The following is a 15,189-nucleotide window of genomic DNA, read 5'->3' on the forward strand; positions in this document are numbered from 1 at the left end:
AGTAGAGTAGCATTCTGGTGGCTGATGTGGAAGGACTTTGATTCCCACAATCTGTACACCATTAACCTCATTAATCTTAGGGTAAATTACATATAACCCCTATAATTTTGTCTATTGTCACATAACCTTCATAACATTTCAAGACATCCATTTCATCCCTTGTAATTTTATGTAAAGTGAAAACTCAATGAAATATAACCTATATAACGTCATTAATTGAAATACTAATAATATTCTTACTTAACTGTTAAATCAATCGATGGCTTATCTAACTTGTATAAAAATATAAGGAGTTTATGTGGATATATACAAAAATCACCCAGTTAAATAAAAATTAAGATTTTATCACACACTTTTAGAGCACGTTTTGTATAAACAATATAACTAATTATATATTCTATCCATTTTTCACTTTACATAAAATTATAGAAGAATTATGCGCCTAATTTGAAATCTTACAAAAGTCATCTGGCATTATGTAAAATCACTGGGGTTTATAAGTAATTTACCCTTAATCTTATGCTGCTCATCTTGCAAAGTTGTGTTTCAACTTTAGTCAGCAAGAGTTTTCAAATAACAACATGCAAATTACTTGTTATAATTCTATTACGTAAAAGAGAAGTCCCGGAAACTGAAGTCCCGTAAAACTGAGTTTAAGCAATACATGGACAAGAAGGCCAAACTCTCAGTTTTCCGGGACGAATCCCTGCCTTCCGCATCCCAATATATCCCCGTCCCTCCAAATCTTCCTTTTTAGGCGGGATATACACTGTTTTACCTCTCCAAAGAATCAAAAGTAGTAGTATCCATAAGAGGTCGCTACACTAATCAGGGCTTCCCTTTTGAGACCAAGTATATATACAGCGGGCACCACCTGTTGCTGATGCCATAGTAGTTTCAGATTAATAGGCCTTGAGCAGTCAACGCCAGCAATTTGTGTAGCTACCTCCGTCAATCAATTGGCTGTGGTGGAATGGCCAATTCCAGCACCAACTGGTGACTCTTTCCTCTACAAGGACTTTGTACAATCTTGAGATCAGCATTTATCCTCTGCAAACTAAAAATCTTCTCCTTGAAGATTTTCCAACTTGCAGTTCACCAGAAACCAACGATACTGGAAGCAAGAGCACCTCTTGGTGGAAACAAAGATAGGTAACATCCTTTCAAGTCTTCGGATTGATTACCTCCACCTTGCAACATCAAGATGCTGTTTCTTCTTGCTTTTCTTTAGAATGGCAGACATATTATCAATTGTATCGTGGGTTGATTGGGATTCACCAGTCAACCACTGCAGAGCCTCAGCAGCAGCATCTTTTTCTGCGTCTTTTTTGCTACCACGAGGCTGACCAACAAAGTCCAGTCCACTGAACATGACACTGGATCGGAACTTATTATTCTTCAGTTGCTTTGTTTTGTACATCGGTGGCTGGTATCCTGCCCTGGCAAGCAATGTCTGAAGCTGAGATTTTGAATTATGTCCACCACCCACACTTAGCGTGCCAGTTTGTTCTCCAATTTTGGCCTTTTGCAAGGATGTTGGCATCTGGCGGCCAGAGACAAATCTACCTTCACATTGGTCCTGTGAGACGAGGAATCTCACTACTGATAAGAGATCATCATGACTGCTTATATCAAGCTTAGGATCTAGAAGCTGCCAAATGAAGACCAAGCATACGATCAGAGGCAGACAAGTTAAAAGACAACGAATATGAATAAAACAAGGATATTAAATAAATGGTGACACTGGAAGAGCACCAGCACAGAGCTACTTTATAGCGTCCTACATACCTTTTTCTGAATGAGTTCATCAAGCTCTTTCTTTAGGCTTACATACATACTTGCTAAAGTAGGTTTCATGAAGAACTCCAAGTACCCTCCCAACATTTTCAAGTGTCCATCCTATGAATAAAGGAAGATAGTCATTAAGCAGTGGGAAAATTTAAATGGCAAGGACACTCGTCAACATCAATTGCCTGACTATAATGATTTTTTACAGTAGGCATGAAACTTACTAGCCCCCCTTGAGAGACATTCCCTCCAAATAAGATAACCGCAGAATCAGACACACCAGTTGAATCTCGCAAAAATACTGCATTCACCTTCACTTTTTCGTTGAAAACTAACCATGGATATGGGATCTTGGGTTCTTGGGAGTTCACGGAATTCTGAGCAGAAAAAGCACCAGCAGAGAGGAAAGAGACAAGGGCCAGCATTCAAAAAAATAATTATGACTCTCATAAACCGATGACATGCCTGTTCTAATGGGCTTAATATAATAACGAATTGTAAGAAATTAAGTTGAATGAAACTTACAGAATGCAAAAGCACTAGACCATCCTCCATTGTTTTGAGAGAAACTGACTTCTCCTTGTTCTGCAATCATGCAGCTTCCCAGTCAATGATTTGTAAATATGTGCCAATCAGTCATTAAGGGGACTTTATTTCCAAGAAGGGAAAAGATTACTTTAACATTCGACAAAGGCTGTTGGGTAAGTGGAACCAACAAAAGATCAATGTGAAAACACTCAGTGACAGGAGGGGAGGGAAGGAACAACTTACCACAATAGAGCAAATTCCAGGGAAGAGACCGGCACAGATAACTGCTCGAATGAGATGCTGATCATAGCTCCACTGGTTGCAACTTTCAATGTCATCAACAAGACCAATATCCTTGAGGAGATGAAAGAACTGCTTCCGAAGGGAATCAATTGCTTTCAAGGTCTGTGCAGAGAGAAAATTTCTCCAACAGTACTCATATCCAGATTGTTCTTTTTCAGCTTCTTTCCAACCTTCAAAAGCCCGGACAAGGGCAAGATGATCACTGAATTCACGGGCAGAAAACTGGGCTTTAGCAGACTCAGCAAGCTGCAAGCAGTGAACAGAAGAACATTAAGGAAATTCATTTAATCTATATTTTAAAATTCACAGAAAAAATTAAATGACAGATGAAATGGGTATGATGAAAACCAGATATACCAACTTCTAATTTGATATTTCCTTTAATTATCCTTGTTATTTGAAGTTCTTTTTCTTGGAGTTGTTGGCAAAGTTCAAAAGGAAATGAGAAGATGATTCAAAAGCTGAACACAGACCTCCATGCTAAGGAACCCTCTTCGTTGAGATGCAAGACAACTTGATGAGAATGAGCACATGCTAAAACAACATTTTTGGACTATCTTTGGATCATCACTCATTGGGAAAGCAAATAGAAATTCAAAATTGAACATGTAGCAACAACTTATCTCACACATTCCAACTGTTCAACCTTCCAAATTCTGAAACCCTTGCTTATTCATTCAGATAAAATTCAGAGGTCAGAAAAAAGCAAATTGTTTGTCAAAATATCCTGCACTAAGAAACTAGACTATTTGCTGATCATATTAGCTACAAAGGTAATATAAGCAAACTACAGATTTCCAAACAACTTCACCAAGAGATAAAGCTTGTGCAAAGCTCATCTTTCTCCATTTGCATAGCTCTAAGGAAGATGGCTAATAGCTGGCAAATCGATTTCTAGAAAGGCAAAAGTATCTTACGACTGAATAGTTGTTGAACTTTATTCTTGACTCAGGAACAATGACAAAGAAAAGATCAGCCAATCTATAAAGGGCCACAGAATGTTAACTGACCTTCAATCAATGTTAGACATATTAGACCAAGAAGACATCATAAAAGTGCATATAGAAGAACATATGCTCAGAACCAGTTTCCTCCATTTTCAAAGTGTGTGTTGCAATGGCAACGGGGTGCCAAAATAGACAGTGTTAAGACTTGGCAACTGAAAGAGTAGTAGTTTCTGGGAAAAAAAAGGGGTACAGTGACGAGAGTCAAAAGCAAGAGCTTAGTTTTACACCTTTAAGCAATTAGTGGATATAGATTTAATAACATCTAGTAGTGAGTCTTCCATTTTCAATTTCTATGAATAACAACAGAGATGATCAACAGTAACCACCAATTCTTACATGAGGCATACCAAGAGAGTCATTCTGCAATCTAGATTTGTCTACTTAACCAGCAACCAAGCTAAGCACAAACAATGATGCCAAAGTTTCAATTCGGACAGCTTAAGTAGACATTTAGAGCAATACAACAATGGAATTTCTACCCCCCAAGAGGAAGAAAAAAGAATTCAAGCCGAAAAAGACAAATAGCATCCTTGTGAAATGGAAATCTCATGTTACATGAGCGCCAACACAAGACAAAGATAAAGCATCTAACAAATCTTCTACTTACATCCTTCTTGTCAAATGGCATCAAAAATGGATCTCTAACGCTCAAACCAGCAACAACTGTCAATACTGGACCTAGACAGTTGAAAATAGACCCTAAGATGAGCATTTTCCCTAACTTCGGCTCCACTGGAAGCATTGACAAGTTTTTCCCTGCAGAAAAAGTATATCTTAGTACGTTTATTTTTCTATAGTGACTCCAAAAAGGAGTTCAATAGGGGGAAGAAGAAGAAGAAGAAGAAAGAGCAATACAAAGAAATAGGACACGAAAAATATTTATAACTTATATTTTACCTAGCATAGTAAGATTCTCATCCTCATCTAAAGCTCCAATAATCTTAAGATATTCGATAGCATTTTGAACCTGAAATGAAAATATTAGGATTGGTGGAAACAGAGAAATAATAGAATGATACTGTCCAAGAAAAATAAGCTTCATTTCACAACACAACCAAACAAGTGTGGGAAAAATATTTACAAACTGAACATGCATGTGCCCCTACAAAAAAGAGGCTACTTCAAACGGATCTAGGTAAACACTTACAGAAAGTAGCTCTGGTGGCTGTAGAGCTTTAGACAGGAACTCTGATATGCTCCCAAGTTTTAAACTTTTAATTTGTAAGCACAATGACTGCAACGGAGTTCTAAGAAGTTCTGGCAATTGATAATCTGAAAAGGCATCATGTACACATCTAGGATACAGATGGTAACACTCGCCAGGTTGAACACGCCCAGCTCTTCCTCTCCTCTGCAAAATAGGTAAACGTTTTAATATGAAATAAAACATAAGAAATTCCAAATGTAACCAACTAAAATAATTTCCATGGCACACACCAGAAACCAAAGTAAAGCTACGTACTACAGCAAATGCAAATGAAAAAGAAACTTACTTGCCGAGCAGCAGCCTGTGAAATCCAAGTTGGAAGCAAACATGGAGTGTTGTTCAGCGCATCATAAGATGTCTCCTTTGCTTTACCACAGTCCACAACAAAAACAACATCATTAATGGTAATACTTGTTTCTGCCATGTTGGTAGCCAGCACTATCTTCCTCACTGCGCCTTCAGGTTTATTGAAAATCAATTTCTGATATTGCAAACCAGTCAAAAGTCAGATTTGGAAACTAGACATAGTGCTTATAAAATCAAACAAAAGAAAAGATGAAATTCTGCTATCAAATAGGTTTATGATCCATAGACTTCAGCAAAATGGTGCTTCTCTAAGAAAGCCAAGAGGCTTACATTTTACATCAAAATTCAAAACAACAAATAAAGCCAAAGAGTGATCTTATGTCTACTCTCAAAGTCAATAATCTTAGAGAAAGTCTTAATTACACTAAACAGTGAGCAACCACAACACGTCTCAGCTTTAGCAATACTGTGAAAGATATAAGAATGTGGCAGATCATGATTTTACTCCTTGAATCAATTAATGAGCTTCCCCAACCACCGCAGAGGCAAATAAAGGGAAAAAGGAGCTTTAAAATGAGAAAATATGAAGTGAAAAACTACCTGTTCAGCACTGGCCATGGAACCATGGCAAGCAAGTAGCAAAACTCTGCTTGGATCACCCAAAAGTGGATGTGCTTCAAGTTGATCCTTTAGAGCATTAATATCATCCCAACCAGTCATAAAAACCAAAATGGCACCAGGCCTTTCTCTTTGACATATGTGGCAAAGTACATGCTCAATAAGATTGAATCCAATAGAATCAGGATTCCAACAAGATAGTGACTCCCGAGTCCGAGGACTATATTTCTTAAAGTCTGCAGCGTCAAGAGCATCCTGTTGCAAGTTTAACATTCAAGATGTGACAATCCAAAACAAACAACATGACAAGCAGACAATAACCTCAGAAAGATACCTCCACAGCAGAAGCAATTTGCGTTTTTCTTTTCCTAAGAGCCTGCTTCTGCATTTTCCACATCTTGTCTTGGCCATAATTATCAATTTGATTATAAGGAGTTAATCTATACCCAATTGTTTCCAATATGTTTTCCAGAAAATGACTGCGAACTGGGTAGGTAAAACCCTGAGAATCCAAAAGTGGTGTCAAACTTAGCCTACTGAAAGGCGCACACACTTCAGAAGCAATTAAAATATCCAAAAAACCACAAAATGTTAGATTGGTTCCACACAGAAATAATGTAGGAGTACAGAGTCCCTGTGGAAAGAAAAGCAGAACCATGCACAAAGATCAGATCAAGAAATAAAAACCATTGGCCACTGCACACAGAATTGTCAATTCGTTATCTTACAGACAGTCAAAGTACAAAAGGAAAAAATACTCAATATTGTTTTTTCTCACCACAAATATTGTTTTATCTTCACCACAATATTTCTTATCCTCTTATATATAGGGCAAAGCTAAAGGGGCTTCAACTCACTATACCAACAGACAAGTTCAAACTCTGAAGGATATAAGCACAAAAAAAATCAAGATATTAGCACAGGGCAAAAAGTCAATAATGGATTTTTCATAGGATAAATAAATTGACATTTCTGCATCACATTCGCAGGTAAATTCAAGAAATCAGCCCGGAGGAAAAGAAAATGTCGCAGTTGATAGATGCAACAGTTTAAGCATCATACTAACCGGAATATGGATCATTGGAGCACCACCAAAGTAGGAGGAAAAGAGCTCCGCATTAAGAGTTGCACTCATCAATACCAATCGCAGTTCTGGTCGACGAGGAAGAAGATCCTTCAGGACAATTAAAAGAAAATCTGCAGCAGGTGAAGACATGGTAAGAAACACTCTCTTTTCTAATGACTACAGAAAGACCACAAAAATACAGAGCAAAGAGGGCATTAATTATGATATTACCTTCATTCATTCCACGTTCATGAATCTCATCCACAATAACATGAGTAACACCTTGCAGATTTCTGTCAACAAGTAGTCTCCTCAAAAGAATGCCAGTAGTGCAAAACAGAAGGCGAGTATCTCTTCCTTTCATTCCCTCAAGCCTAACTTTATAACCAACCTTAAAAATGATGAACCAGCAAATAGAAGAGAGTTACCAATGAAATCCCAGGATAAACTACTTAAATTAAACACCAGAATGTCCAAAGAGCTCACAGAGTCTCCTAAATTCTCCCCTCTTTCTGCAGCAACTCTTTCAGCAACAGCCATTGCAGAGATTCGTCTAGGCTGGGTACAAATAATACTGCAAAAAGCCCCACGACTTGCTTCAGTCTCAGATTCTAAAATGTACTGAGGCAATTGTGTGGTTTTACCACAACCAGTTTCACCAGACACAACTACCACCTGCAAAATAGATTCAAACACAACCATATCACCTAAGAAATCCTGTACTCTACTAAAAATATGAATAACGTTAACGGGGGGAAGGGAACAATGAGAATGAAGATCTTCATTGACAGAGAAAATATCATCCTACAAACAGAAATTCCCAAATTTAAGTAGCAAATATGTTATCAAAAAGAAAGTGGGACGAAAAAAAGCATCATGAAACATGACACTATACTTATGAGTAGTCATCGACATGCCTCGACATTGACCATAATCCTTCTCTTTAGTTATCGAGCAACATAATACCCACACAACGCAGGGAAATGAAGACTAACAGATGCCAAACTTCCATGATGACCCAATTAGTAGCCATGAGAAATTAAAATACTGAATAAGAATTCTGTGTTGTTGTACTTATTCGAAAAGCAACATGCAGCATATCGAGCGAGCAAAAAGCAATAACCTGATTTCTGGAAATGGCATGTAGCAGTGCCTCTTTTTCTTTATAAGCAGGCAGACTCCTTCGAAACTCTAGCATCTTTTGGCCTTCAGAAGATTCCTGTCATTAAGACAGAAAAGTAATGAATTAATCATGCTTGCAGGAAGCAGATACGCAAGGCAAATTGACATTAAGAAAAAAAAAAAAAAGAAGTAAGATCCTACAGTTTCATTGACTAATTTTTTAATTAGTTACAATACTTTGAGCAATATTTTGGTAGGAACAGGAAAATGCATGACGTCTGAATCTCTTCAGCCATAATTGAATGACAAGGAGTACCATCATGTTTGTGAGAACTACAAAAAAACTTGGACCGAAATCAAGTTCAATGGCACAAAACTATTAGTAATGGGCTTAATTGAGCAAAAAGCTTATTCAACAAATCAACTGATTTGCTTAAAGAAGGATGAAAAGTTGAAAATTTAGAGACAAGGAGTACGAAGTAAAAGTCAATTTTATTACAGCACATAAATTCTAGAAGATATTATTCCTCCAAATTCTAAGGATAATGAAAACCTGCCAATCCTGTTGTCTATTACGCATGTCCAAGCTACGTCGCTTGAGAATTCTCTCAGCAACAACACTTCGTGTAGGGGACTCCTGACACTCTGAAAGATCATCATTAGCTGAAAGCTTGTCACTGCTCCTTGGAAGGGAACTGTGTCCAAAGGTTTCCTTATTCTTGGCCTTTCTAGAAAGGTATGCTTTTAAATAAGTGTCAACTCGACCTACCAACCCAGATGGCAATACCACCTATAAGTATTAAAAATGTGCACATTAAGTACAAGAGATTTAAGGAATGGGGTCAACAGAATCTAAACCTACTTCTGTCTCTGACCTTGCAACAGGAAGCAATCTAAGAAATGGAAGAGTATTGCACCACGACATACCTCCCTCTGTGGTCGCTTGTCATCAAGGTCTGATCTGTAATTAGGCAATGGGACTTTGCTGAAGGCAATTACTTTGGAGTACTGACGACTGCAATAAGATAGCCAAATTACATTGAAAACACAAAGCAGAAAAAGAAAAAAGACAAATTTATTTGTAGGAGAATATTAACATGCCTATATAAGCCCATTCTTGTTGCCAGGACTGAGAGGTGCTCAAAATCTCGTCGATCTTTCCTCTCCCTTGATACCAGTTCTTGTTGATCTTCATTGTGCATAAGCCTGGTAAGCTTCCTCCTCCATTCTTCAATATTGTCAAGGGTTGAAGCACACTGGTGATGAAATACAAAGCATTGGAGGAAAATGTGCTGACAATCCATATGACAAGTACTTTGCTTCTAGGAACATGTTTTTTTTTTCTCTTTCTTTTTCCTTTTTTCTTTTAAGTTCATGGTGAAGCCATAGTGAATAAGATGAAAACATTTTGTCATATGTCATACTAAATCATATAATCATAATAGTCTATTACAAGTAAGCACACCAAATGACTACCATTATACCAGTTCAAATTGCAGTTTTCCTGCCTAAAAGAAGCAGACATTCAACTGAAACACAAATTAATCTCTCCAGTTATTGAGCAGAAATAGCATTGCAGAGAAAATGAGTTGTTCTCGTCAGAAAATATGGAGGCATACAGAAAGAAAACCAAATCAAGCAACTAAAAATGTAGGAGTTTATAGCTTCAAATAAGCTACCATACTCTTAAACTCAAAAAAAAAAAAAAAATTTTTTTGCGTTAACATTAAATGTAAAATAAATGGGACGCTGAGGAAACTTTTCAACTTCAATTTTCTCAAACTGTCTCTTTTCCATGAACATACAAATTCCAATGTTAGATGTCCAATGCTTTAGCAATTACCTTTCGTTTTCCAATTTTATCATTCATGTATAACTTGTATGGCAACTGTTATACCTCTATTTGAAGAGCTTTTTTTGTGTGTGAGTTTAAAGACGACATAGGAGGAGGGTGCAACACTTGAGACACATCCGTCAAAAACATTTTAGAATATCTGCTCCAATTCCAGATAATTAGTCATCAAAAGCTATAACTTTTATCATCTCATATCATCAAGTTCATCATTTTACTGTTTCAAAAACTTCCAATGGCCCAAAAAGAAAAGAAGAACAACATCCAAAATAGCATGTCAATTCCCATAAATATTATAGCTCATTCCTATAGCAACCAAACATACCTAGACCAAATATAACTACATATCAGTAACTAACACATGCCAAATCATCACATGAGGAAGGAAGCTCGAGTTTCCGGACTAAATGAAAAAGTACAGATGAGCCCTTCGAGTCATATTGGCATAAACAAAATTAAAAGGAAGTAAATGTACAAAAAATGCACGGTATAACTAAATTTCGATAAACCCAATTCAGCACAGCTTATGAAAATCTAGAACTCACCATTTCTCTAGACCCATTTCCGCGATCAGACTCGTAATCATCCTCCTCTGAAGCATACTCATCATAAGCAAACCTCCCGTACCCCGCACTCTGCTGATAAAAATAAGGTGGGGGAATTGAAAAAGAAGAAGAATAACCATCTTTCCTAATCCGCTTCACCACAACAGAGCCGGAAGAAGAAGAGCTGGAGGCAGAGCAAGTGCAACTAGTTAAGACCAAGCCAGCCCTGAAGCTGTGGTTTTGAGGCACGAGACGACGGCGCAACAGAATAGGATTTTGAGAATAAAAATGGCACCCACGATTGATTAAGTGGAAAGAAGACATGGGTTTGGTCAGAAGTGGGATGGCCTTGAGTCTTAGACCACGAACTAAAAATGGAGAATAACTAGGCATGGTAAAGTGACTAAACACTCTACAAAGTTTTAATTTTTAAGGGCTGATATTCTTCAGAGTAGTTTCCATTGAGAATTTGAGCTGATTAATATCACTGTTGTGGGTTTTAGGCCCCTTAGGGTTTAAGGGAGGTGGGAGAGGGGGGGATTTGAGGATTGAGGAGGGAAGCAGGTGGTTACAGGCAGTTGTTGGCTGGCTCTGGTGTTGTGACTTGTGAGTGCTGCTGCTATTATACTTTGGGCCTTAGGATTGGGCAGATGAAAACACCAAAATTTGAACTGATGTGTAATCTGCAGGATCACTTGCTGTTCTTACCCATCACTATTACTTCTTTTACATTTGGTTGATGATTTTTAGATTATTTTCCTTCTGGTGGGATGGATGATCATTTGGGTAAAATCCTAAGTAACATTTATTTAGGTTACATCCTACTAACATTTTCCCTATGAATTTCCTAAATGCTCCTCTTTGTTATACGTAACCTGCTTGCCATTGCCAGCTCTAGACTTTAGCCATCGTTTTGGTTCTAAATTGGTACATGGAAAGTTACAACAAAGTGTTGCAATGAAAACGTCTTAGAATAACTTAATTGTACTCGATTTTTGAACAATTCAAAGACTCAGAATTATACAAGTCAATCAAATATCTCGAGACTCAATCAACGAATACGTGAGCTTCCCGTGGGTAGCTCGGCTGAGACCGGTAGTCTGTAGTTACAGTAAGATCTCAGGTTTGATCCCCACGTGCCATCATTACTGGATATCTTTGAAGCGAGCTCTGTTTAACCTGAGGTAATTAGTCTGGATAATTTCGGGATATTCTTCAGATCCGAAAAAAAAAATCAACGAATACGTAAAGTTTTATTGAACTTTTTTTTATAGTATTATAAGAATTTTTATCTTTTTTATATCATAGAATAATAATAATAATTCAAATTTAATTCTAGATTAATCTTATATATATGGTCAAAACTTAAACTTGATTGATATATAAAATTAAAAAATTAATTTTATATATAATAACAATATATACACTAACAAAATTTAATTGTAGAATTAATCTTATATACACCGACCCAGCTCAAATTGAATTATCCAAATTTTTTTTGTCAAGAATTAAGCTTGATTAGGTTAGGAGTCAGGACACACCTTAGCCCAACCCGCCTACACTGCATCATTGCAAGCCCTCAGTTCGGAAATTTCTTGGAGTACCCAAATTGCCCCCCAAACCCCCAAAACGAAATTTTCAATTTCCAGAACCCTCCGCTTCTTTTCCACTCTACACGCTCTCCCCTCTCCCTCGCTGAAGTCTAGGGTTTTTCTCCACTCTTCGATTTTCAGACTCAACAATGGCCGCTCCGGCAGCAGTCGCCTCCGCCCCACGCGCATCCTCATCAAAGACCGATACTTTCGTCGACAACAAGCGAAAAGACGACATCCGAATGGCTAACATCTCCGCCGCCCAATCTGTGGCTGATGCTGTTCGCACAAGCTTAGGCCCCAAGGGCATGGATAAAATGATCTCCACAGCCAACGGCGAAGTAATTATTACCAATGACGGCGCCACCATTCTTAACAAAATGGAAGTCCTTCAACCCGCCGCTAAGTTCCTCGTCGAGCTTTCCAAATCTCAAGATATCGTGGCCGGTGATGGTACTACTACCGTTGTCGTTATTGCAGGAGCACTGTTAAGATCCTGTCTCTCCCTCCTCACATCCGGCATTCACCCAACGATCATCTCCGATGCCCTACATAAAGCTTCAGTGAAAGCTGTTGAGGTCCTCACAGCGATGGCTGTTCCAGTTGAGCTCTCGGACAGCGAATCGCTCGTGAAGTCAGCGAGCACGGCATTGAATTCGAAGGTAGTTTCGCAATATTCCACCCTCTTAGCTCCTTTAGCTGTTGATGCTGTGCTTTCTGTTGTGGACCCTGCTAAACCTGATTTAGTTGATTTGAGGGATATCAAAATTGTCAAGAAACTAGGGGGTACGGTTGATGATACTGAATTGGTGAAAGGCCTAGTTTTTGATAAGAAGGTTAGTCATGCTGCTGGCGGGCCGACTAGAGTTGAAAATGCTAAGATTGCTGTAATACAGTTTCAGATTTCGCCTCCCAAAACTGATATTGAGCAAAGTATTGTGGTCTCAGATTATACCCAGATGGATAGGATTTTGAAGGAAGAGAGGAATTATATTCTGGGGATGATTAAGAAGATTAAGGCAACTGGATGTAATGTCTTGTTGATTCAGAAGAGTATTTTGAGGGATGCAGTGACAGACTTGTCATTGCATTATTTGGCTAAGGCAAAGATTTTGGTGATCAAGGATGTGGAGAGGGATGAGATTGAGTTTATCACCAAGACGTTGAATTGTCTGCCAATGGCTAATATTGAACATTTCAAGGCAGAGAAGTTGGGCTTTGCAGAATTGGTGGAGGAGGTCTCACTTGGAGATGGTGGGAAGCTTGTTAAAATTACGGGGATTAAGGATATGGGAAGAACTACCAGTGTGCTAGTTCGTGGATCAAATCAGTTGGTCATTGATGAGGCTGAGAGGAGCTTGCATGATGCCCTGTGTGTGGTTAGGTGCTTGGTGAACAAGAAGTTTTTGATTGCTGGTGGCGGGGCACCTGAGATTGAACTATCAAGACAGTTGGGTGCTTGGGCAAAGGTATTGCAGGGAATGGAGGGTTACTGTGTGAGATCATTTGCTGAGGCTCTTGAGGTGATTCCTTATACATTGGCTGAAAATGCTGGGTTGAATCCGATTGCTATTGTTACTGAACTGAGGAATAGGCATGCACAGGGTGAAATTAATGCTGGTATCAATGTGAGGAAAGGTCAGATAACTAACATCTTGGAGGAGAATGTGGTACAGCCACTGTTGGTGAGCACTAGTGCAATTACCTTGGCGACAGAGTGTGTGCGGATGATTTTGAAGATTGATGACATTGTTACCGTAAGGTAGAGCTGAACAGACAGTGAATGTGGTCCACGAGAAAGCTGTCTGTGTTTTGGTTACTTCTGCTGATAGTACTAGTGGTTTCATTACTTTTTTTATTTTATGTCTAAAAAGGGATTTTGGGGTCATTTTTGTCAGCTATTGTTGAATCTGACCTCTTTGTTGCTTTAATGATCCTCATGGTTACTGTTTATTATTGTATGCTTAGGATGTATGTTTTTCTTTCATTGGCTGGATGAATTGCTCAAATACAAGCTTGGTGGAATCATTTCAGATTTCATTCTCTTGTTAATTTTACTTTCTTCGACATGATTAATGATTATGACATGGTTGTTTTTCAACTTTTACATGGATACACAAAATTTGTATGTTGTAATGTATTTGTATACAAGTAAGGTATGTGTTACGAGAAGTAGGCTATTTTCTGCAAATGCTACTTGTATGTTATTGTTGTTACGCAAATGACATAGAGTAAGAGCTGAAATATTTTGTTAGTTTCTTCTTAGATAGGTGGAGTTGGGAATAGGATCTTCTAGCCCAGTCATTTGGAATGTTTCTCCTGATTGTCAGATGCTATGGCTTTCAGATTAGTCAGTGAAAGTAGGTACAATTTTTCAAAATTTTGTTTCTAAGTGAAACATTTAAGATCTTTGAAACTTCCACTTGTAAGCATATGTTACATGGAGGCAGGAGGGTGCTTGAGATCTGTTCTTGAAATATATTTTAATTAACATTGTAGAGGCAGAAGTTAGTTAAATTATCTGAAGACTACTTGGTATAGCATATCATCTTGTAATCTGTGTATATGAATGAACATATACACTTTTGACCAAATTTGGATTTCGATCATCATGGTTTATTTTCATGGTGTCATTGCCTGGAAATGAGACTTTGTTAGGTTAGTGTATTGTATGTGTTTCTATGTATGTATGAGGGCAATCTCTGTAATCAGGGGTGTAATTTCACTTCTGCAGGATGTTCACATCTAAGGGTACAACTTTATTAGCCTTTTTATCTGATTGACGTGTTTAGAAGCAAAAGTTATTATAATTTGTTTCAGGAGTCAGTCTTACGAAATTGTTCACATGATTTCTTTCAAAGATATTTTGTTTTCTTCAGCTGCATCAATATTGAAATAAGTGTCAAGATGGTATTTTCAAGTTATAGTGTTGTACTTGTCTACTGTCTAGGATCGATGATTGGGATCACTCTAGATAGTTTGTATATGACCCAGAGCAAGAGTTGTGTCTAGTTTTTGCGGCGGTTTCCCAACTGTAGTTGCTAGATTACTGCAAAATTTTGGTGATATTGATGGTCTGGGGCTAGACCTACAGCTTAAAGGTTGACATAGCCTTTTCTTTCAAAATTTTTGCCACCCTTTTATATACCTCAATATATGACATACGTATTCCTTGACGGATCTGAAATGTATTAATGCTACTGGGACTTGGATATCTGTTATCATCTGTACCAGTAAAAAGTTTGACCAAGATCC

General features: G+C 37.9%; 2 protein-coding genes across 2 annotated transcripts; one reads left to right on the plus strand and one right to left on the minus strand.

Annotated features, from left to right (window-relative positions):
* Nucleotides 1-566: 566 nt before the first annotated feature.
* Nucleotides 567-11,214, minus strand: LOC140004525 (DExH-box ATP-dependent RNA helicase DExH3-like). Its single transcript, XM_072047343.1, has 19 exons — nt 10,343-11,214; nt 9,047-9,201; nt 8,873-8,960; nt 8,499-8,735; nt 7,947-8,042; nt 7,310-7,498; nt 7,055-7,214; nt 6,824-6,954; nt 6,092-6,259; nt 5,740-6,012; nt 5,120-5,314; nt 4,774-4,977; nt 4,524-4,593; nt 4,234-4,382; nt 2,560-2,865; nt 2,314-2,373; nt 2,013-2,165; nt 1,789-1,899; nt 567-1,651 (listed from the first exon to the last, which is right to left on the minus strand). Exons 1-19 carry the CDS (start codon nt 10,733-10,735, stop codon nt 1,181-1,183), a joined length of 3,609 nt encoding a protein of 1,202 aa, XP_071903444.1. The 5' UTR covers nt 10,736-11,214; the 3' UTR covers nt 567-1,180.
* Nucleotides 11,215-11,947: 733 nt separating this feature from the next.
* LOC113742550 (T-complex protein 1 subunit delta) lies at nt 11,948-13,974 on the plus strand. The gene has a single exon (XM_027270405.2). The coding sequence runs from the start codon at nt 12,084-12,086 to the stop codon at nt 13,698-13,700; it is 1,617 nt and encodes a 538-aa protein (XP_027126206.1). The 5' UTR covers nt 11,948-12,083; the 3' UTR covers nt 13,701-13,974.
* Nucleotides 13,975-15,189: the final 1,215 nt, after the last annotated feature.

The sequence above is a fragment of the Coffea arabica genome, chromosome 4e (assembly GCF_036785885.1).
Source record: "Coffea arabica cultivar ET-39 chromosome 4e, Coffea Arabica ET-39 HiFi, whole genome shotgun sequence".
Classification (NCBI taxonomy): Eukaryota; Viridiplantae; Streptophyta; class Magnoliopsida; order Gentianales; family Rubiaceae; genus Coffea; species Coffea arabica.